Source organism: Somniosus microcephalus, chromosome 23, assembly GCF_052327205.1.
Source record: "Somniosus microcephalus isolate GS21.2 chromosome 23, FLI_Smic_1.0, whole genome shotgun sequence".
Taxonomy (NCBI): domain Eukaryota; kingdom Metazoa; phylum Chordata; class Chondrichthyes; order Squaliformes; family Somniosidae; genus Somniosus; species Somniosus microcephalus.
In genome coordinates, this window is record NC_141009.1 from 28,106,287 (window position 1) to 28,131,784 (window position 25,498).

Below are 25,498 nucleotides of genomic sequence, written 5' to 3' on the forward strand. Positions count from 1 at the left end.
GGAGAAAAATGGACTACAGGCACACCTACTTGGCTTTTAATATAGAAAAGTGTAATATTATGCACATGGATAGAGGCAATGCCGAGCATGTGTATACCATGCAGGGTTGCATGCTCAAGGCTGCTGAAAGGAAGGAGGACCAGGGTGTTATAGTGCATGAATCTTTGAGGGTCCACAACCAGTGCTGCGAGGCTGTTACTAAAGCAAATAAAGTGATAGGGTATATTGCCAGGGCGATTAAATACACAGCAAGAAATACTACACAGTCTCTGTACGCGTCTTTGGTTACACCTCATCTAAAACTATGTCAGTTAATGTGGCGATATGGAACCATTGGAAAAGGTTCAGAGGAGGTACACTAGATTGATAGTTTAAAAGCCCTCAGTTACCATGATAGGCTTAGAGATTTCCCTTGACTCATAGCTCCCTGCTGGGGACATGGAAGTGCTGAATTTACCCTGCAGTGTCTGATAGGCAAGCTGCAAGGCGATGTTTTCAATTGTGGTGTAGTTTTGCACGTGCAGACTTTAAGCTTCAAAAGAAGGGCAAAGTAGATGAAATGTGGGAGTCAATTTCTGTTCAAGAGATAGATTCTTCTCAGACACAGACAGGAATGTAACAGCTGCATAAACTCTGCTGTCTTTGAAGCAGCATGTAAACCAAAATGTCCACTCTCCCTCTACTCCCACTACAAGCAGAGGGATTTCCTGTAACTGACTGGGTGTACGTGTGTACACAGGTATGTGTGTGCCATGCACACGTGGAGATCTGTGCACAGGTGTGTTGTCATTGTGCAAACTTTAAGCTTCATCACCCTTCAGGATGCCTGGAATGCTCAAGATAAAATTGTTACATTTTGAATTGAATTATTCAGTAGTTTGGAAAATAACAGTGTAATTTTCACACTTTCGGGGAACTCAGTTTAACGTGTGAGAGAACAAATGTTCGCATGGGAAGATGAGGAGTATGGAAATTACCATTCCTGCTCAACTGCTCTTATGTAATAGATGTGAGCATATTATAGTCAAAGCTCATTTTTCCAAAGTTTGGATGTTTTAGATTTTGAACAGGGGACGTTGGGAGTTTAATGTTTGCTAAGTATACTGATGCTGCCCCCGGCCCACCATGGAAATCTGTAAACCTCCCCAGCGATCGGACATCTCAGACACCGCCCCCCTCCCCAAATTCAAAATGTAACAATTTTATTTTGACCATTCCAGGCATCCCAAAGGGTGACAAAGCTTAAAGTTTGCACAATAACACCACACCTGTGCACAGATCTCCACGTGTGCATGGTACACACACCTGTGTACACACACGTACACCCAGTCAGTTACAGGAAATCTCTCAGCTTTTGGTGGGGGTAGAGGGAGAGTGGACATTTTTGGCTTACATGCTGCTTCAAAGACAGCAGAGTTTACCAACAGCCCCCCAAATTCACCATCTCTCCCTCCAATCTCTCTTCGAGCACCTTCCGATCTCTCCCTGACCCCACTCAGATCTTTCCCCCAACCTCTCACTCTGATCTCTCTCCGACCTCCCGCAAACACCCCAGGACCCTCCAAATCACACTGTCTCCACCCCTTCACGATCTCTGCCGAGCAGCAGGAAAACTACCTGCTCCTGGGCTACGGCCTCTTCTGCAGTGTTCCCCGACCGCCAGGGCGCCAAGCCCGTCAATTCGGCTAACTTCTGGGTGGGGAGCCCGTTTAAAAAAAAAAAAATGCACACTACGGAGTTAAAACTCCACGGTGTTCAGGGAAACAGGGTACCGACCAGAACTCCTCTCCCACCACTGGCTTGGAAATCCGGCCCAATAAATATCAGGGTCAAGCTATCACATGGGAAGACCTTGAGAAGAAGTACTCGATGAGATTGGTACATTACATACAACGGACAAACTGATGAAATGGTAGCTTTTGTAAGTGATATGTAGTACTGTCTTGTGACGAGGTGCACATAGCTTCATGTGTGTGCAGTTCATTAGGGCCAGAATCTACAGAGATGCTACAATTGAATAACATTGTTCCTGTCAGACTACAGGAAACTTTCGATTTACCGGCACCTAAATAACCGGAAATCTCGGTTAACCGGCAAAATTCAGGAGTAGGTTTTACTTCATATTGGTATTTGCCTTCTTCCATCTGTGCTGTGCAAGGGTGTGGCTGCAGCTGTTGCTAAGCTACAGAGACGCTTGAAACTTGTGTTCATTGTTCTACAGTTGTTGCTAAGCAACAGGGTTTGTTGCTTTATACGAAGCGGTCAGCTCTCCCGATCTTTTACTATAGCGTTCGGTTATCCGGAATTTTTGATGAACCGGCACCACGTCGGTCCCGTCCGTGCCGGATAAAAAAAAGTTTCCTGTACCTATTTAGGAAAACGGATGAATCTAGAATCCTTCATTCCAGTGCAGCATTGGTGGACTGTAGGATGCCCATTTAATAGTCCACTGATGTCTACAAGAAGCCTGCCTCATAGAAATTCATGTCTGTGCTGCTGATGGCTCACTAATGTTTATGCAACGATTAAGGAGGTGCAACGAATCCAGAATGGTCTCGGGTTTGATCCTTGGTCTGTGCTGTGTTAGTTGCTCTCAGCCAGGGAGATGTACAGTTGGCCTCAGTGCCCTGGGTTGGGTAGGGGAAAATGAGCCAACACTCCCACTCATGATCACGATCCAACAACCCCCAAGTGGAAATGCAAGTATGTAGTCACCAGGTGAGGACAGGCTTTGGCTGTGATGCACTTCACACATTTATCAGGTACAGTAGCATAGTGGTAATGTCACTGGGCTAGTAATCCAGAAACCTGGACTAATGATCAAATCCCACCAAATGGGCAGCTGGGAATTTAAGTTCAGTTAATTAAATAAATCTGGAATAAAAAGCTAGCATCAGTAATGGTGACCATGAAATTACCGAATTGTCGTAAAAACCCATCTATTTCACTAATGTCCTTTAGGGAAGGAAATCTACCGTCCTTACCGGGTCTGGCCTACATGTGACCCCAGCAATGTGGTTGACTTGTAACTGCCCTCGGAGATAGCCAGCAAGCCAACTCAGTTTTATAAGGGCGGCTCACCACCACCTTCTCGAGGGCAATTTGGGATGACCAATAAATGCTGGCGACGCCCACAGCCCATGAACAAATAATAAAAAAAATATAACGGATGGCCAATTGAGTGAGATATCGGAGGGCAACAAATGCCTGTGGAATTATACCTGAGCCAATGACATCAGGAGAGGGCGGGAGGGAAGAAAAGTGAAAAAATAAATAAAGAACGTATCTGCTGAGGTAAACGTGTCACAGCTTATTTAAGGACAAACAATTAACTCTTGCCTTGTAAATTCAATGTTTTTTCTCTGCTACTGTCCTGGAGGCAATAACTAATGCTGAGGTACAGTTCCACAAGTGTTGCTGATCGCCTAGTACCACTCAATTGGCCATTCTTAATGAGTGAGCCTAGATAGTCAATAGTGTTGGGGTATTCTGAGTGTAAAGGTCCTCAATAGCCCCAACCTATCCTCACTAAGAGTCTGTACACACTGATCACTGCATAGCAATTAGGAGCAGGAGCCCTAGATTATATATTTTTTCCCTTCCTTGGCCCAGGATACTGAGAATTATTGCAACCTTATGGCTGTTCAAGCTGAGGACAATTAACTCAGCACAGGCTAAACCTGGAGCCTTCCTGGTTTTGTGTGGCCGAGTACCATATCAGAGATTGCATTTAGCTACTTCACCACTTGAGGAGACCTGGCCTGTAAATTGTGTGTAAAGGATTATTCCACGTTCATGAGAAATTGCTGCTACATAAAAATATGGCCAAAGAGGTCATTTCTTGCTGATGGTATTTTAACCTACTTCAATTGTGATTTATAACAAAAATGGAAGAAGATAGTATTTCATGTAGAAAATTGTTAGAAAATTGTTTTAATTTAATCAGCCCTGCAACCTAATAATTGGCTTAATTGGTGTTTTAGTCATTGCGCACCAATCCGGTGCAGCTGTGTTTAATTCAATGCAGAAAACACTCCCTAGCGATTTATATTGCTTAAGAACAGCAAAATAGTAAGTGGTAACTGGGTAGTAAGTAGACCACAAACTGAACGATTCCAGCCAAGGTCACTACATTAAAATTCAGTGGAAGCTAGCTTTGATCTATCTTTACATCTTACATATGAATAAACATTTACGTTCCCACTGATTCCTGAAAGTTGCCTGCAGGGAGGATACAGAGAAAATAAAATTAAGAAAGCTGGATAGTGATGTCATGCAAAAGAATATTTAGAACCAGTCAATAGATGAAGAGTTATATCTCACCTATCAGTGTTTCAGACCAGATTATATTTCATTCTGATTTAAAGGATTTATTCTAATGTTGGGATAACTATGTGATCTCAACGCTTAGGATTCACTAGAAGCACATGTTCCGGTGAGGACCTTTTGGAATAAAACCAGCTCCTTCAAAAAAGCAGAGAGGCTGGAATCTCGCAACGTGAGATCAGTAACAAAGCAGTTCATACTTTTGTATCAGACCCTTTTGTGCTCCATTTTAACAAAGGCGTTAACCTGTGTATTTTGAACAGGTTAGATACAAAGGTGAAACTTGAATCATTTTAACCCTTTGAGGAGTCGGTAGCGTTTATTGGATAAAAATAATGACCTAAACCTTGGTACACAGCTATTAATACATGTACTGAATTGTTTTCAAAGAACACGGCAGATGAAGAAATTCTCTTTGTTTTTTGGTCCTAGCTCAAGTTTCCATCAGAATCGTCAAAACAATTACACCCCCATCTCTGTGCAATGGGCAGTGTGCATGTTGACATCTACAGAAAGTTAAAATGACGTTCTTTTACAATGGCTTGAATGTGCAAGGCCACGGGGAGCTTTCTCCCCCTCATAGCTGTCTGATCGGCAGAGAGTTCCTTTTGCAAGGTTGTGTTAAAACTTACAACCTCCGCATGTTCTCCGATTGAGAAAACACAATGGGAGTGCAAAAGGGCAGGAAAGTGACATGTTGCTCCAGACAGGAGGATTTTTGTTTTTACATACGTCCTGGAGCTCTCTTTGTTTTCAATGTAAAATGGGGGGGATGTTGGGAGACAGCATATGTGATACCCCTCTCAATGGTTCATTGCTTGAATAGTTTTCAAACAAACAAGATTTCTAATATAATTTGCTTGACTTATGGAATAAAAAGCTACAAAAAGGTGGTTTGTATTTTTGCGAACCTGGTCAATATTCTGTTCTAGGCGAGTATTACATATTGCCATAAACCCGTATCCATAGGCAACACAGGAAGGATCAAAGGTGTCCATACAGTATAGGCTGTCAATAAAGGTACCAGCAGAGATAATTTTCTACCACTAGATGTCAGAAGCACACTGAGTAAGTAAGGGTATAAGAAAGCATGAAAGAAGAAAAGGCCACTTGGCCTATTAAACTCCGTCCTTCCACAAGCCATGTGGATTCTACCCTATAGATTCTAGCCCAAAATTAATCTAAGAGAAAGTTTTGAATAACAACTCTCTGCCCCTTAAAGGCAATTAGCAAAATGCCAGAATATTTATTCATGTCCACTATTGACCCCTTGGCCTGCTGCACTTGGTGGATACAATACCCCCTACCCCCAACCTCAACAACACAGGAACCACCATGTTGTGGAGTATTTGATCATTTGACTTGTTCCTCATAACCTTCAATCCCATTCCTATAAATCCATCTGCTTTCTAAAGGAATTAATCAATATGGCATCAATGATTCTCCTATGTCATATTGACAGAGTATCCAAGGACAGGACACCACTACTGTAGGGACATTTTGTACTTTGAATCATTGGATGCAATAATGGAAAATTGGTGATCAGTGTCTAACTAGTTTTAGAATTCTACATCTAACAGTGGTCCAACCATTGTCCTAAAATTCATGAGCCGTCAATATCCTACTGTTATATATCTTAGAGGAAATAGTAACAACTTGCTCTTTAGGTTTGCTGATGCATTCCCACAGGCTGAATCTGTGGTATCCTTGAGGATGGCAATTGTCTGGTGTCTGCTGTACACCACTGCAGACAGCATACCTTCAGGCACGAGTAACTCATGCTCAGGAATGGTTAATTTGCAAACTTTTATTTCTCGTATTAAAAGGTTTCTTTTACAAGGAAGCTTATCAAATGATCAGTAGAATGTGTTATTTTCTCAGGAATATAATACATGTTCAATTCTATGGTGATGTAAAGGCTTTTGGATCACTTTCAGAGGATTCAGAGTTTCTTGCAATTGATATCCAGTTTGTTTTCTTACATATGACAACAAAACATAGAAACTACCATGTGAGGTATTTCACGGAGTTCTTTTTCTGACTAGATGAAAAATATATCTTTAAAAATCTCGTTATTGTTGCACTAATACTCAAGGCAAACTGTAATAGAATAATCTTTCGATGAGTATTCTGCCACTTTGTGAATCCATTTTACACCAACAGTAAAGTTTATTTGTGATCAGATCATTTAAAGTCCATCGGGCTGGTCGAGCTTAATGACCAATGACTGTTCCAGTTACAGTCAAGGTAATACTGGCTTTACAATGCTAGGCACCAATTGTGTATTATCAGCAATAACATCAATACTATTTTTTGATAATATATTTAAAGCATGAAGTTTCAAAAAGAAAAGTTGAGATGCAAGTTATTGGCAGGACCTAGAATCCCCAAGCTCTGAACGGTTTTAATGCAGAATGTATTTTTTTACTAAATTGTTTCCTAAATACAGTCATAATTTGAAACATTAACTACACCAATATTTCATTCGAGCATAAATAAATCATTTTAACATTACTACAAAACCATCGCCAAACAAGATTTTTGAAATCTCATTAACAAATCATATTTGACAGCTTCCTTGATGAATGTGAAAACCTGAACTTGAAGTACATAATCATGTGATTTTATATATCCTGTTCCTCTTTACTGATAATACATTAATGATTTTAGGTATAGTTATTTTGTTATGTGGATCTCGTATGTTCTTACTTTTACGATGTGCATTTCATGAACAGAGAACACTATTAGCTATTAATAAGTCACAAAGCAAGGAAGGCAAATGTGACCACACATAGATTGTGTTCAATCAGGGTAAATGCCGTCGGCATGAGCCCTTATTTAGCAGCCTATTTAAACAATATCTTTCTGTCTGTGCCTGTGTAACACAATTATCATCAATTCATACTCAGTAAGTCATTAAAATGTGCATTGCTTATTTCAGTTGCCTCAGTCCATTTTAGATGGCTCCCTTTATTTTCAATGTCTAAAAAATATCTGTGGTAACAGGGATACTGTTAATGAATCAATGAAGAAAAAAAGTGCTCAGTATGTTATTAGTTTTATATATTAAGTTCTTTAACGAGAGCACACATACAGGAAGGAGTGAGGCAGTTGGCCTGATCACAGTTTAGGAGGAGGTCAGTAATTGGTAACACTCCTCCGTTGTTGTTGGCTGTATTCAAGTCTAATTGCTGATTTTCTTTCAATTTTACAGTCATTAGAGATCTCAAAACTTCGAGCATTCATTTGTTTTTGCCATCTGAAGACTATCAAACATAACTGAAAGGGTGTTTAAAGAAGAACATTGGACTTTCATCCAGGACCACAAGTTCAAATCTAGTCTTGGCAATCATCTTGCCTCAGCTATCCTCTCTCACAATTTGCTGGTTCTTGATAAGGTGCCTAGATGGTCTACCTTGTAGTGACAGAGCAATTAATCTTGGGGAAGTGGGAAGAAGAAAAAGAAGATAAACTGGTACAGAGACCTGCAAATCACGTCTTCTGTCAACTGATTGAAAGCAGCGTTGAATGAAAGAAAGAATGAACTTGCATTTATATAGTGCGTTTCATGACCTCAGGATGTCCCAAAGCACTTTACAGCCAATGAATTACTTTTGAACTGCAGTCACTGTTGTAGGAAATGTGGCAGCCAATTTGCACACAGCAAGCTCCCACAGACAGCAATGAAATAAATGACCACAATGATCTGTTTTAGGTGTGGGTTGAGGGATAAATGTTGGCCAGGACACTGGGAGAACACCCCTGCACTTCTCTGAATAGTGCTGTGGATCTATCCAAGAGGGCAGACTCAGTTTAATGTCTCATCCGAAAGATGAAACCTCCAATGGTGCAGCACTCCCTCAGTGACGTACTGAAGTGTGAGCCTAGATTATGTGCTCAAGTCTCTAGAGTGGGGTTTGAACCCACGACCTTCTGATTCTGAGGCAAAAGTGCTACCATTGACGATATCCTTCATGGAGAAGTCTCCTGCTCAGAACATGCCATCCTTCAGATGAAGATTTACAGCATTGATATGGGAAAATCAGAGATAGGACAGGAACTCAAAATATGTATAAAAGATAAAATGAAAATATCATTAAGTTTTTTTTAAATTGTTGTCCGTTTTATCTGCCTCCTTCTAAACTAATCCAAAAGCAAAATACTGCGGATTGCTGGAAATCTGAAATTAAAACAGAAAATGCTGGAAATACTCAGCAGGTCAGGCAGCATCTATGGAGAGAAAAACAGAGTTAACGTTTCAAGTCGATGACCTTTCGACAGATGAAGGGTCATCAACCTGAAACGTTAACTCTGTTTCTCTCTCCATAGATGCTGCCTGACCTGCTGAGTATTTCCAGCATTTTCTGTTTTTATTCCTTCTAAACTATGGTCAGCTCAGCAGTTCCTGTCTCCTTCCTATTTTACTTTTGGTCGAATTAAAGGTGGTACATATAACTAATAAAATGTTAGGATTTTAATTCTGACGCAGTTCTATTTTTCATGAATTCAGTAATGACATCTTACAACAGGTTCAAGGGGGTTTTACTTCTGCACATTGTTTGAAGTCGCATCTCATGTCAATTACACCAAGAAACCTCGAATTTGGAACTTGAGGAAATCTGCTCATAATTTATATTCTGGATTTTATTGCAAAAGTATAACTACAATACTCCCATTTTCCACCATGTCCCTTAAACCATTGGTATTTACACTCAATGATGCATCGGAAGAGCTGTACTTCAAGCCGTTCATCGAAGACTTCCATGGATACACAAGGCTAACTTGCCATCCTCAGCCAGTATTGTCATTATACTGATATTGCTACTTTCACTTAATATCTACAAATTTAACATTTTGAGGTATTAAGTGAAAGTAGGAACGCCTCTACTTGCATGGTCTTCACTGGGGAGAAATGCTGGCTCAGTGAATGTGTCTGTTCAGGTCTTGAATTTACAACTATGTGAATATTTGATATGTTATAAACGGAAGGCCCTAAATGTAATTTGTTGCGCTGTTTTGAGTATTTCCTTGGAGTGTGTAAGTCAAGATCCTAACCAGATAACAAGCCTTTGGAATCAGTGTCCCTACTTGCTGCACTGCGGCAGTCATGTATAAATACATTTCTGGTAATACTTGTGCCACTCAAGCCATAAACCGTTTCTATTTTTTCTTTTCAATAAAGCTCTAATTTGTTTTATAACAGCCCCCAAAATGCATTAATCAGTTTGCTCAATCATACCGCAACAGCAGATGTCTAAGGTTAGCTGCTCATTATATTTAACAACTATGTAATTAGAAATTATGGACTTGCTTGTGCAGATGTACAGAGGTGCCTCAAACACACTGCGAGATCAGAACTGATGCTGAGCCTGTTCAATGAAAAAATTGCAGGGCTGATTTTGATTCTCCCAATGAAGTGGTAATTAACTATAATTACTAAAATGAAAATGACAGTGTAGGTTTTAATGCACAGAGATATTATTAATAGTTTATTTCATTTGCCAAGTACTAATCTTCTTTTGTATGGCTGGATAACGCAATTGCATAAACAAGTGGACCAAAACTCTACCTGGACTTGAGTTGAATTCTCGGCTAAGGCCCAGATGATATGGGTCACCTCGCACTGGCAGGCACTGAAGGAACATTAGGGATGAGCTTCCTTCTGCCAGTAGTATTGCCAAGAAAGTAACCATGAGTACAAAAGGGGGAAACCCATGTACAAGAAACTCTTTTATCCGGCACCGACGGCACCGGCATGGTGCCGGTTGATCAAAAAGTCCGGATTACAGAGAGGTATACTTACCAAGGTACGAGAGCCCCATACACGGCCACAGGTGCAGGAGTCCCGGCTACATGGCCACAGATCCAGGAGTCCCTGTTGTACGGCCATAGGTGCAGGAACCCCGGTTACGCGGCCACTAATATATAGTAAAACTTACTGAAACTACTCCTGAATTTTGCCGGTTAAAAAAGAGAGTTTCCTGTATTACTGACGTCAACTTTGTCATTGAATGATCAACAGGAGGAATTTCACCCCAGTGCAGATAAATCCTTTTCCTGGTCTCTACAATTCTGCACTGAAAGTGCAGCAAAGCACAGCCAATTTTCCAAATGCATTCAGTAAATTGAAGCAATTTGTGGGGAGCAGCCTGCAATTTTCTGATGTATTCTTAAGAGGCGAAGCTCCAGACTGAGAGTCTGTGTTCGAAAAATGGGCCCATACACTGTCCTTCAGAGGAATTTGTGTAATTTCATTATTTTTATCTTTAATTGAAGTTTAGTTTTATAACTGACCCTTGCTAATGCTGAAAGGTTCTGATGCTGTCTTTCAGCTGCCCATGTGAAGCAGGAAAAGTCTAATGTAAAGCTTAATTTGTTCATCAGGAACTAAGATCATTGTTTTCAAAGTTATGGGTCATTTGCTTTGTTAACTTTCTCTCTTTGTTCTTCCTTTAGATGCAGCCTGCTGCTCCTTAAGAAAGGATTAATTTGAGGATTTCTTCCCCGCCGCCCCCCCCCCCCCCACCGCCAGGTTCTGTGAGGACATAGTCTGAACACTGGCAGGATATCTAGGTACAGAATCAATGGCACTATGGAAAACATGCCTCTCAATCATCTAAAGACTTGAAATGTTTGTAATCTTTTTCAATCAAGACAGCAGGATGGTCTGGTCACCTGACTTGTGTGTCAGAGAGGCTCACACTTTCACTTCTGAATCAGAAGGTTGTGGGTTCAAGTTCCTCTTCAGTAATTTGAGCACATAATCTGGCCTGACACTTGAGTGCAGTACCGAGGGAGTGTTCCCTTGTCGGAGATGCCACCTTTTGGATGGGAAGTTGAACTGAGGCCCTATCTATCTGTTCAGGTGGATGTAACAGATGCTGATGCATTATTTGAAGAAGAGCAGGGGAGTTCCCCGATGTTTTTGCTAACATTTACCCCTCAACCAACACCCTCAAAACAGATTGGACCTAATAAGGAAAGAACAGGGTACTTTCTAAATGGTGAAAAGCTAAAAACCGTGGACTTGGGGGGTCCAGGTACATAGATCAGTAAAATGTCATGAACAGTTACAGAAAATAATCAAAAAGGCTAATGGAATGCTGGCCTTTATAGCTAGAGGACTAGAGTACAAGGGGGTAGAAGTTATGCTGCAGCTATACAAAGCCTTGGTTAGACCACACCTGGAGTACTGTGAGCAGTTCTGGGCTCCACACCTTAGGAAGGATATATTGGCCTTGGAGGGAGTGCAGCGTAGGTTTACCAGAATGATACCCGGACTCCAAGGGTTAAGTTACGTGGAGAGATTACACAAATTAGGGGTGTATTCCCTAGAATTTAGAAGGTTAAGGGGTGATCTGATCGAAGTTTTCAAGATATTAAGGGGAACAGATAGGGTAGATAGAGAAACTATTTCCGCTGATTGGGGATTCTAGGACAGGGGGGCATAGTCTAAAAATTAGAGCCAGACCTTTCAGGAGTGAAATTAGGAAGCACTTCGACACACAAAGGGTGGTAGAAGTTTGGAACTCTCTTCTGCAAACAGCAATTGATGCTAGATCAATTGTTAATTTTAAATCCGAGATTGATAGCCTTTTGTTAACCAAAGGTATTAAGGGATATGGGCCAAAGGCGAGTATATGGAGTTAGATCGCAGATCAGCCATGATCTCATTGAATGGCGGAACAGGCTCGAGGGACTAAATGGCCGACTCCTGTTCCTATGATTAACTGGTCATTTATCTCATTGCTGTTTGTGGGACCACAATGTGTACAAATTAGCTGCCACGTTTGTTTGCATAACAACACTTCAAAAATAATTAATGGGCTGTGAAGCACTTTGGGATGTCCCGAGAGCATGAAAGGCACTACTGTATATACATGCAACTTTGTTCTTTGCTTATCTTTCCCATCGTCTAAATAAACACACTAAAAACGAATTTGAATGCCCCTGATCATTCAATACTAAGATTTCAACTTGCACTATTTCAGTCAGGATCCAATGCTGGAATTAGCAGTCGACTACCAGTCTGATGTTTAATACTCTGAGCACTGAATGTCCTAATATGCAAAATATGCAGACATTTTCTAGCATTTAACATCTGTAAAAGTATTATTCTGCAAATTTCCTGCACTGTATATTGCAAAATGGAGCTGACGTACTGCGCAGAACTGTAGGGATATTTCTAAATATTTAACATTTGAATAAACTGCAACTAATGTAAATTATTATATGTGTTTTACAGAATCCAAAGCCATCCTATTCTTGAAAAGATTACAATCTACTCCTCAATTCAAATTTACTTATTCAAATCTACATTACTTAACTAAAATGTTGGATAATTTGCTAAAAGACTTGGAATTATTAGGAGCAGACAGTAATGGAATAACTTATAGGAAGCTTTAATCAGTGTACTGTCGAATCAATTAAAAAATGAGGATAACAACAGAAAATGCTAGAAGCACTCAGCAGGCCAGGCAGCATCCATGGAGAGAGAGAGAAACAGAGTTAACGTTTCAGGTCTGGGACCCTTCTGGAAAAGGTTAGAGAGGTAACAGATTTTGAGCAGGTGCAGAGGCAAGAACTGAAGGAATATTCTGTGCTAGAGTAGGAGGCAGGAGATTAAATGTTGCAAATGGGGATGGCAGAATCATAAACAGCCTGAAAAATGGGGGCAGGGGTTATAGTCTGAAATTGTTGAACTCAATTTTGAGGCCAGAAGGCTGTAAAGTGCCTCATCTTGACTGGTTAAATAGGACTTAAAGAACTGATCTAAAATTGACAATGGAAAATGGATATTCTCCCTTGTAAAAGTTACACAGGAAACGATTGTGGCAGTCCTGTTCGAAATGAACATAACTACACAGCGCACAGAACTCAACTTCCTGAGCATAATTTAATAGTTGGATCTGTGCTCAGAATTCTGTTATTTCCTGGTGCAGCTACAAAGGATTATATATATATTTTTTTAATTTGCTGTCCAGGCAGTGCAGAGGAGGTTTGCATTCCCTCCCCAAAATATCCCATGGTATCCTGTGGGATGCTATAAGAGCTGTTGTACAGAATATAATCATTTCCTGCAAGACACTGTCCAGAAGGCACATTTAAAGCTACTCTGTCTCGCAATCAAACATTTGCCATTTCTAAACTGGCTTACTTGCTGAAAATTAATATAAATGGTTCCATAGCTATGCAATCCTCAGAAAAACATATTCCGGCCAATGTCCTGAAATTTGTAAATTATTACCAAGCCTTAACTTGGCTCATTACTCATACTAGTGGTGTAGCAGCCTGGTTTTTTGCAAACCGGTTATATAAAACTTTGTGCCCGTCTCATTCTGCTGCCTATGACATAGTAGGTAAACTTATAGAACCTTATCCTGGAATATTGCTGTAACAGTCTTATCCAATAGTTCTTTTTTTAAAACATGATTGGAGCTGCCATTTTCACACCAGTCCTGGGGGTGCAGTGGTGTCAGCATCAAACCCAATGGTCTCAGCACCCTGTTAACTGGTCAGTCTCCTGCACATTATAATCACTGGAGCACCCCACAGTGAATGAAAGATGCCCAGGCGCTATCAGCTTTGAAAAGTTCTTTTTTCCGCCCCCCCCACCCCACACTCTGTTTTGGAAACTTTTCAGAGGACCTTTCATAGAGATTCCCTCCATGACTTTTCAAACTAAGAAAAATGGCCCCACCCTAAGGCTCGGTCAGTGCTCTCAGCCAGCGTAGAATGGGGAATTGGGAGGGCAATAATAGCTCAATAACTTTTACAAAATCAATTCAAAAATGTTTTTTTCTCCACTTTATGCCGCCCCTGCCACACTCGCCAATCCTGGCTGAGGGGAAGAGCCTGCTTCCGGCCTACACACGTGCCATTTTGTGACTCACCACTAAACAATGCATAAGGGATCAGGGTGGATGTTCCTACCGTTTTCCGTCCCTCCTCATGCAGAAACACCGTAGGGGACATGACTACCACCCTGAATGCTCCAGTGAAACGTGGTGACTATGTTGGTGATTGTGTCCTTGGAAAACTGAGATACTTCTCACTCAGGCATTCAAGACATGATTAGATACAGCTTAACACCCACAGTTCCGCTACAGAGAATTATCTATCTCAGCCTGGTCATTGTAGGAAGGGACACTGAATAGAAGCTAATCACTTCCCCAATAGAAAGGGAGAGACAGTGAGAGAACAAGTCATCCCTCAGCAGCTTGCAGTGTTCTGCTGGTTGCTTTCAGACTTAACTGTGCACCCCCCAAAGAAAGTTTTAGACTTCCCTGAAGGGTCTCTTCTGTCTTCAGATCAGCTGCAGACCTGCTCAACCTTGTGAAAAAGTTGTGGCGACTTCCCCGCTCAGGCCCCGGTTAAAACTGCATCAGGGTCCAATTGGCATAATCACAGAATTACATAGCATTTACAGCACAGAAACAGGCCATTCAGCCCAACAGGTCCATGCCGGTGTTTATGTTCCACACAAGCCTCCTCCCATCCTTCTTCATCTAACCCCATCAACATAACCTTCTATTCTTTTCACTCTCATGTGTTTATCTAGCTTCCCCTTAAATGCATCGATGGTATTCCCCCTCAACGACTCCTTGTGGTAGCAAGTTCCACATTCTAACCACTCTCTGGGTAAAGAAGTTTCTCCTGAATTCCCCATAAGATATACTAGTAACTATCTTATATTTATGTCGCCTAGTTCGGGTCTTCCCCACAAGTTAAAACATCTTCTCTATGTCTACCCTATCAAACCCTTTCATAATCTTAAAAGAACTCTTATCAGGAGCAGGTAAGTGATCTGCTCGGTTTTAACTGTCCACCCGCCCGGTTTATGCTGGGCCAGTCAGCTTAGAATCAATGTTCTCTGTAAGCTGCGCAGCCGCATGGTCGCACAGCGCTCCAGGGAACCCGCGCAGCCGGCTTTTCAATACAAAAACTACGCATGCGCGGTGTTTTGAATGGCCTGCGCAGTCTCTTAAAGGGGCCGCGCAGGGCCAAACAAATTTAGAGGGAATATTGGTTAGAATTGATCCCTTGGGCTTTTCAGCCTGGAAAGGAGGTATCAGAGAGGTGTTCTTATTGAGGTATACAAGATAACAATGATATGTCTTTAAATAAAACCATGGGCGTAGGAGAAGGACTGCAGATACAAACTAGTAAAAGGCAACAGGACTGATATCATGAGGTTCTTCTACACACAGAAAGTAATCAACACTTGGAATGGGCTTCCATCCGGTGCAGTAGAGACCAACATCCTTCAATCATTTAAGAAACAACTAGGTACAGCAATCGGGTGGTGGCGGGTGGCGTCGGGGGTGGGGGTGCGCGTGGAGGAAGTGTAAGATTGTCCTGGATGGACAAACTAAGATGGGCTGAATAACCTCCTTCATCCATAAATGTCGTGTGATCAAAAAGCCGTGACAGGCATGTTTACATAGGAAATGATATTATTAAAAAATAAAACCTAGGCCTGTTTTTATTTTTTTTTTTATTCATTCATGGGATGTGGGTGTCACTGGCAAAGCTAGCATTTATTATCAATCCCTAATTGCCCTTGAGAAAGTGATGGTGCGCCACCTTCTTGAACCACTGCAGTCCGTGTAGTGAAGGTACTTCCACAGTGCTGTTAGATAGGGAGTTCCAGGATTTTGACCCAGCGACGATGAATGGCAATATATTTCCAAGTCAGGATGGTGTGTGACTTGGAAGTGGTGGTGTTCCCATGCGCCTGTTGCCCTTGTCCTTCTGGGTGGTAGAGGTCACGGGTTTGGGAGGTGCTGCTGAAGAAGCCTTAGCGAATTGCCTATGCAGTCTTCGGCCATTGTCTACACATGTGCACTCCCAGCAGAGTCACTGGATAGAGAGATCAGGAGTGGGAACCTTGGCTAATTTTCCCGTCCCTAGCCCATGCACTGGCTAACTGCTGCACCCTTATTACCGCCTCATCGGAGATCAGACAGCTTACCATAGATGGGGGATCAAACAGGGGACCTTCTGTTCAGAATGCTTCTGTTCACCAAATAAACCCGATGAGAGAGAGAGAGAGTGTGAGTGTGCATATGGCGGGGAGAGGGGTTTAAGGAGATGGTCAGTGGTGGGCCTAAAACATCACAAATAACTATATATATTTAGGTTAGAGATAAAGACAAAAACATGCTACAAATACATCAGGAAATTGATTGGCATCTGAAAGGGAAGGTCAGGTTTTTATTTTAGGTTTGACACTTTCTCAGAGAAGGTTGAATGAAGATTCACATCTCAGACTTTAACTTATTTTCTGTGGCAGATGCTGAGCAGTGGATTTTCAGCATTTTTGGGAGAGGTTATTTGCAGTTTATGTTCATCTACAGTCTTTTGTGACAATTCCAGCTCTATTTGTAATTCAATCTTTGTTATTGCTTCAACTCTGTACTTTAGTTTTATTTTTTGCATTTTTTACACCAAGTCACAGACCAGAACAGTGCCCCAGCTCTGTGATTACATACTACCACATACTTTATTTTACATGCAGACAGTCTGGGAAATGCCCTCTCCATTTTCTAAGGCGGCAGTGGGTGTGACTCTGAATTTCAGGTGGGAGTATTGCTGGCAGTGGATGCAAAAACTATCTTCTCACGAGCACAGAATGAACCCCTTACTCTACATACTTGAAATTGCTGTTACTAACCGCTGCGTTGTTTAAAATTTTGCCCAAAACTATTTCAAAATTTGTAACTATTTGAAAAGGGCGTTGATGAAGAGCACATGTTTGAAATGTTAGACACCAGAGAGCTCTTAAGGTAGACGGGGAGTTGAACTAACCTGAGCTTCTTGCTGATAGCCCGAGCCTGGTTTATAAAGGAGGTTGTTCTGATTTTCTAGAGTGTGTGGATGATGGTCCCGTTGTTCCTCCATTGCAGCATGTCACTGAGGTTTTTTTTAAAAAATTATTCCTGTGGAGATACCAGACAGTTAAATCTTTGCCAAACAGCACTGCAACCAAGTATTAATTTTCCAACCGGTTTTCTTTCCAACTCCACTGAATGCTAATTCGAAATGCTAACCCTGCGTTACACTTTGGATCAATGGATTCATTCTTTTTAGACTTCTTCTACATGACACTCGTTAGATATCCATTTCGGAAGTCACAGTTTCTATCAGCTATTTCGCATTTACTTTCCATGCCAACACAATCACTGGGACAATAGTTTGCAGGCTAAGGCAGGCTTTCATTCATTATTAATTATCCACATATCACATTACCTGTGGTAATACTGCCCTTGAAACTATTCTTTCTTGAAAAGGTGCGAATTCAAAAGATACAATTCCAAACAATCCGAAAGCACTGTAGTTTTCTTTTAGAGGTGGAAGCGGTGAGGAATTAAAACAGATTTCCAGTAAGAATCTGCATCTCTCAGTCACTCACTACGAGAATGTCACGATCCCACATGAAACAAAGTCATTTCGCAACTCCAGAATGAGCTCCACTTCCTGCTTTCGCAATGCTCCGAAGCTGGACAGTGACAAACGTTTCTACAAATCATTAGCGCAATGCTGTAAATGAACCAATAAATGATTACTCGGAGGCTATTGCAAAACCTCCCCGCCCACCTGCATAATGGGTCATTAGAGCAGATTTTACAGGCTAATCGGCCAGATTTTATTTCTTTTTAACCCTTTTAACATATGGTGCTGCTATTCTCTACTCGCATTCCAGAAGGGCTTCCCTCACTGAAAGAGCTTATTATGAGACAGTCAGTAACTGTATGCTCACCACGGCCTTTCCGCTTGTAGTGACCTATGGCAAAGTACACCATGTCATACTGGGCAGTGAGTCAACTACAGGAACTGAAAGACATTCTGAACCATGAATTCTTTTTCTAGTATCTGAGTAAAACCCTCCTGACTTGACCCATTCATACTGATATTTACTCTTTACGATAATCTTTGCGCCCACTGACACACCAGGACATGCTTATTTAGTTTTTTCTCCTTAACAAAGTACTTTGGCGAGTCTGTTGTTTGCCTTCACTGGCAACACAGTTTGAAATGATTAATGTGCCCTTTGTGTTAGGCTTTATTTATTTATTTCTGCATCTGAGACGAGGTACCTGTGAGTCTAAAGTAAGTGACTGTTTTTAGATCTAAATGTTTGTGAAGTCAAGCAGGATCACTGGTCACTGTGTCCCATTACCTGTTGATATTGTATTTCTTTGCCATGGTCTTTAACCCTTTGAGTACTGCAAGGTTCTATCAGGTTTATTTTCATTTAACCTCTGGGAAAATGACTTATAACAACTTCATCCAGTAGAATGCGAGAATCATAAAATGATACAGCACAGGAGGCCATTCAGCCCATCGTGCCTGTGCCGGCTCTTTGAAAGAGAAATGTGCACAACCAACGCGCATTTGATAATATATAAGTAAATAGTCCATGCCATTACCCACAGTCAGTTGGTGAACTTCAAGTTCTTTTATATACAGGGTAGTGATGGAGTTGGCAAACAGACTTACGCAACAGGTTCCACAGTGCCACCTACTGGCATGAGCCTGCAACTATATTGTTACAGGCAACTGTTTACATATAGGATTGCCATTCCAAGTGTTTGCATAAGCAGTTTCAAGGTTAAATATTGATATCAAAGTGTGACCAAAAATCATAACAGGAAGTTTTTACCAGAAGTGTGTGCATACACAAGGATTTTAATAATATATAAAAGATAGTAGCAAAATTAAAAATTGGAATCATGTCACTTTTTTTTTTAAGATACTGTAGAAATGGCACTAAATTCTCAAGGAGTTAACTCTGTGGGGTGTTTCTCTGTACAGTTTGAATCCAGTCTTCACAGCTGCAATATAGCACGGTTGCCAGTGACAACTTGGTGCTTGTTGCGATCTCATGACAGTCTATGGTAATGCAGCCTTTGACTGGCTGGTGCAGATTTGAAATTCAAAAGCTTTGCACAATTTTAACCATCCTCAGAGGACCTTCTTCTCAAGGTGCGACGCACCCCTGCCCTGGCTCGACCGACCCATTAGATTTGGACGTGGCAAATTAAAAAAAAAAAATTATTTTTATTTATTTATTTTTTATTATAAACGTAGCCTGGAAATTGCTGTTGGAAATATTAACAGATGACTGCTAATCTCGATCCTAGGATGTCCCTCTCTCCGGTATTTGAGAGGAGGTATTAACCGATTTAAAATAGACAAGCTAAGAACCGCATTAAGGTAACAGATAGATGAATGTCATACAAGCCTGTTAGGTACTTGTCCACTAATATCGACAACAGTCATTTCTAGGCTCCTATCTGCACTCCCACTGGCAAATGAAGACAATATCAAACAGGCCATCGGTGGAAAATAATTTAATCAAAATCTGTGAAAAGCGTTCATATTTTCTGAAATCATTTCATCAATTTTTTTTAAAAACCAAAGTCCTATTGTTCTCTAATTGCTTACATTGGAGCAAAGAAATTGAGTTAGCACACAGGTCGACATGATGCCATTGTTGCTGAATATTGCTACTACACCTATTATGGTCATGCACTTGCCTTCTAGCACTGTGGGTACTATCAGGATGATGCTATTTCTGTCAGTCTCGGGCTAAGTAGTACCAGGCCATGCTGAGATGTTCCCATATGGCTGGCAGGATAACACGGAGCTTGTAAAAGTTACTTAATTTTTTTTTTTTGGTTTTTGGTAATTCACTGAAGGTTTCATTATTAAGTTGGCCTAAGTGCACAGTTGAAAGCTACCGATTCAGTATTCTCCAGCTGTACACTCCCGATGCCAGAGGCTGTGCTCTGGGCAGCAGAGGACCTCCTGAAGGTTTACCAGCTCCACTACCCTTCATGTGTCAACAAGATGCACTTCGGGAGAGCTGAAGACAGTCAAGTACAGCTTTAGCACGTGCTTGGCACTAAATTTCCTTCAGCGTTTTACAATTTTTAAAATTCTATTTAGTTCAGCCGCATAATAATAATAATCATCAAGATCAGAAATAAAACGCCTTTTCTTGTCATTTATTCCTGTAAATTCCGATTTCTGTTGCTCAGTGTGCTGTTCCTGCATTTCCACCCCTCCCCCACTGCCTCGCTGAGAATTAATGTCTCGCACACACAGCTTGCGATGCCGTGCGCAGATATTAATTCAAAGGTAGCAGAGTAGCAACAAAAAAAATCAGCAAAACCTGTTGAATAATGTATGTATTAACCTTTTGTATGTAATGAATGAAACATTGAATTTAATGTTTTTTTTTGCAAAGAATTAATTTGATCCTTTTCTACCCCTCCTCATCTTTAGGTGTGCCCTGGCCCAGTGCGATACCCCAGCCTCCTCTCGGCCCTCTGCCACTGCTCCTGCGTAACCAGTTGCTAGGAATTGCATCGGAGCACTTGGGAGTGGGGAATTTACTTTCAATGCCCCTTTCTTCCCTGTAAGGAAGTGCATGGCCCCTGCTCAGTGCCGCCTCAACAGCACAGCTCAGATCAGGATTTCATCATGTGGGGAATCATGGACATGATCCTACCATTCCCTAGCACAGCTCTTTGGAGCTCCCACTCACTGCATCAGAAAAAAATACATATTTCAATGGGTAGGAACAATTAGCATATTGCCATTTATCCTGCCCATGGTGAAATAAGACTTCATTTTGAGTGGTTCTGCAATGGGAAGTTCATTGAAGTGGCAGGGGGAAGAAATTGGTTCACGCAGGCCTACTGCCATGGACTGGGGAGAGGGGGGAAATGACACCTGCACATGATCAGGTAGGCCCAAGGCTTAATCAAAATTGGACCTTGGGCCTCATTTAAATTAGACTGGCAAGCTGCAGGCGCCTGCTGCCGGCAATGGTTCTCAGGTAGGTCCCAGAAGGTAGTGGGACAAGGCAAATCGGAAGAGAGAGCGCCGATCGGGGGGGGGGGGGGCCAGCAATGGTCTTCAGGGACTGCTGCGGAGCCGGGGAGAAGTTTACGACTTACCTTTTTGGTTGCGGACTGCAGTGGTCATTTTAAGGACCGCCGGTTAGGTCGCACGTAGACCTGGTTATCCTGGCGACGGCTGCATTCAGGGCAGCCCAGTTTTGGGAAGGAGTCCTTGGCATATGCGAAGGGACGAACGCCTTTTTCAGGCGCGGGCTCGGGACGCCCGTACTGGAGCCTTTACCAATATGGCAGGCGGCGCACTTCAGGCGCGGAATGTACGCGTGTGCACTCCGCCCACAATATTGGCTGCTTCGGCGCCTGTTTTGCGCCCGCAACATGGACACGGCGCCAACAAATTTCCAGGCACTGGTATCTGATACCTTCACTTTATTTCAGGGAGGGTATTGCTTTAATCACAATAATGATTTTTTGGGGAGGGGGCGAAATCGTCTCACAGATGCAAACTAAAAGCAGCAAAATAAGGTTGGTCACTGGAATCTGGGCTTTCTTTCTATTGTGAGATAGACCTGGCTAACCCTTAGTCTCCATCAGCCATGAAATAAAAGCAGCATCATTTTGTCAATCGTATAACATTCACAGATAGATATTTAGTTACATCGACAGGCAGGCAAGAACACAATTCTACAGTTTTAAGGAGTTAACAGTGAAACGGTTGTGGGACACTTGGCTCATGTTTTAGTTCTTTACACTGCATTGCCGCCCATATCTACCCATTCAAAGCATCGTTTCACCTGCTTCATTCAACAGCACAAAGCACAGTTTTGTGTCATTGAAGAAATATTCGAGGCTCACTCACGGACTGGCTTGTGGAGAGGGAGTGCCGCACAGAGGCTCATACAAATGACCCACTTTTAACTTTTTGCAGCACTACCTACAGCAGAGCTGGTGTTATCAATATGACAGGGTTCAAGTTAACATCAGATAAATTAGAAAAGGATTGTCAAATCACAACACTGCATCAGATCAGGAAAAACTTGATAAGCTCCCCTTCTGGCTGAAACCCATTTTAAAATCTGAACAAAAAGTCTTCTCGGACAGCACAGGCCCGCATGTGAGTGCACACTGCCCCTACTACTGTAGTCCAGTCAGTTACATCTCACATGCATTGCACATCCGGTGAAGAAAAATCATTAGAAATTGAAATAATTCAGTGAAACATTCAACAAAATAGTCACAAGAAAATGATGAAACAACAAACAAAAAGCATGTTCACGACTGGCTGAAGGTTAGTAGCGTCGCAAAAGCTTTTACGTAAAATCCAGGCCACTCAATGGCTGAACCCCTATTCCGATTGTCATTTGTCTAGTTTGCTTTTTTATTTTCTTCATTTTTGAGAAACTCTATTTCAAAGACAAACATATTGTCTTCTTCTGCACCTAATAACTGCGTGCCACTAAAGTAGAGCTCAACAGCTTGGGGCAACAACATGAATATAAAGTATAAATATTAATAAAAGCAACTTTGAACAGTATGCCCAAGGGTGGCTGGCAGTACATGACTGCAAAAAGTTACAATTAAAATTCACCCATCTCCAGTTACTGGCACAATGCCCATGCTTCTTAAAGCAGTAAATATTTATTCATACAGTCAAGAGCAGTCTGCTCTATCACAGATTATTTTACAACCAGACACAAACCTGAAGCAATTAACACAGCTCATGTCACCCGGCATAACAGTTTCAGTGGCACTTTTAAGGATAATTTAGACATCCAGTAATGTGCCAAGATTTTGACTGAAAACACTACATGTCACCCAACCAATTTGCACAAACCATTGTAAATTACAAACCATTTAAATGTAATTAAATAAAGAGTGCAAAAGGTCCTTAACTCACAAAGGCCACAGGTGTCATATTGTTCACACAAGTGCACGAATATAAAGGAGGTGCCATCAATATTGCAATGTTTCTTTTATTCCACAATTAATAAAAAATGAATTCTGGAATTGATGCTATGAGTGGCCTATTGTTTTTCACTATTAGGACTTCACTCCCTTTCCTTTAGCCACAGTTACACAAACCATCACGGTCCAGCTGGCCTGATTCTGCTTCGATTTACTTCAAGTTTGAGTTCTGTTCAAAGGCATAAATAGCTGACAATATGATAAACCACAATGGCAATGTGTGGTCTACTTTCAGATGGCAACACTGTAGCGGCTTTGCTGCCATTTTGTGTTAGGTCACTGCCCTTTTACCTGCAATCAAATCCCAACCGAACAGAGGGGACAATGTTCCCCTCAGTCTCTGCCTCTAATCGGGACGGGGTGACGAATTACTCCTGTTACTAAGTACAGTAACATCGCGAGTGCGTTTAGAAACCATGCTTGATACCCCTGGGCAGTCTCAATCTGAGCTCCCAGTTGGCATGAGGTCATGCTACAAAGCTGCCTTGAAGTTTAGCAACGTATTTATTTGTCAATTTGTACTCAAAATGGAAGAGTTCAGGAAATTAAATCGCCTTCTGGTGCAGAGTATAGTGGTCTGCTAGAGGGTGAAATGAAGGTAATTTGTTGGGATAATGTGGTGGAAGCAGTGCTTGTATCTGACCCAAGGATATTGGTCATTGGATGGAAAATTGTTCCATCTTCCAGCATGGTCATCCCTCACCTTATTAAACACATCAGGTCACATTATCGTATTTTTAGCATAGTCATTTAAGACGGTACGCAATAGAGTATCTACAGAGGATAGGCAGTGAGTAACTCCGGAACACAGAATCACACAGAAACCCCACAGTGCAGATAGAGGCCATTTCGGCCCATCGAGCCTGCACCGACACATATCCCACCCGATCCCCGTAACCCCTACACCAACACATATCCCACCCTATCCCTGTAACCCCACGTATTTAATCCCCTAACACTAAGGGTCAATTTATCATAGCCAATCAACCTAACCCGCACATCTTTGGACTGTGGGAGGAAACCGGAGCACCCGGAGAAAACCCACGCAAACACGGGGAGAATGTGCAAACTCCACACAGTCGCCCGAGGCCGGATTCGAACCCAGGTCTCTGGTGCTGTGAGACAACAGTGCTAACCACTATGCCACCGTGCTGCCACTTGTTTTATTCTATGAATGAAGAAGTCCGTAGGGGGAAAAATTTTCACGAGGAAAATAAAAATGGCATTGCAGAGTTACCTGATGATCACATATCTATTTATATGATGAAGTAAAGAAAATCATTAAAATATACTCCTTTCATTTTCATGTGGTGACACTTTAATGTTCTTCACTGTCACAGGGGGTAGGGTTTCATTCCCATCAGAGGGGTTTGGTGACATTTTTGAAAATCCCCCAAATAGACCAGAGGCGGTTAGCTGGTCGTAGAGTTGTTTACATTTGTTTTTAGCTCAGCTCCCCCCAGGTTCAGTGAGTAAATGCACTGACTATTGAACCATACAGACAGGGAGGATCTCTAAGCAGTGCTGTTATTAGCTAGGACAGCGAGTTGGCAGAGCACTACAATTGGCCTTAGTGTCTTCGGCAAGTGGCAGAGGGGGAGTAATCAGCCTATGTTCGTGATCAGTATCTAATGACTATTGCTGGAAAGTACATGCTTGAAATCACAGGTTTAGAGCACAGGAGAGCATGCAGGTGCAACAGGCGATTAAGAAGGCAAATGGTATGTTGGCCTTCATATCAAGGGGGTTCGAGTATAGGAATAGGGATACCTTACTACAGCTGTACAAGGTGCTGGTGAGACCGCATCTGGAGTATTGTGTACAGTTTTGGTCGCCCCATCTGCGGAAGGATGTTCTTGCCATGGAAAGAGTGCAGCGGCGATTCACCAGGCTGATACCTGGAATGGCGGGAATGACCTACGAGGAGAGATTGAATAGTTTGGGCTTGTACTCACTGGAGTTTAGAAGATTGAGAGGGGATCTCATCGAAACATATAAAATTATGGCAGGCCTGGACAGGCTGAATTCAGAGAGAATGTTTCCAATGGCAGGGGAGCACAGAACCAGGGGCCACAGTCTAAAAATAGCGGGCAAATCATTTAAAACAGAGATGAGGAAGAATTTCTTCACTCAAAGAGTGGTGAGCCTGTGGAATTCCCTGCCACAGAGGGCTGTGAAGGCTAATTCAATAAATATTTTCAAGAGAGAATTGGATATATTTCTGAAGGCTAAGGGGATTAAGGGTTACGGAGAAAAGGCGGGGACGGGGTACTGAACTGGTAAGATCAGCTATGATCTCAGACGAAGATCAGCCATGATCTCATTGAATGGCGGAG

General features: G+C 41.9%; 1 protein-coding gene across 5 annotated transcripts in view; it reads right to left on the reverse strand.

Moving 5' to 3' along the window:
• LOC147101762 (serine/threonine-protein kinase Nek6-like) overlaps positions 1-25,498 on the reverse strand; it is a 334,143-nt gene that overhangs the window by 166,602 nt on the left and 142,043 nt on the right. For 4 of the 5 annotated variants that reach the window (XM_085965669.1, XM_085965668.1, XM_085965670.1 and 1 more), the window contains exon 2: positions 17,137-17,267. In XM_085965669.1, coding sequence (XP_085821795.1) covers positions 17,137-17,229 — 93 coding nt within the window. In that variant the 5' untranslated portion in view covers positions 17,230-17,267. Of the gene's footprint in view, positions 1-17,136; positions 17,268-17,577; positions 17,804-25,498 lie in introns of those variants that run through there. The other variant, XM_085965667.1, reaches the window with a different exon arrangement.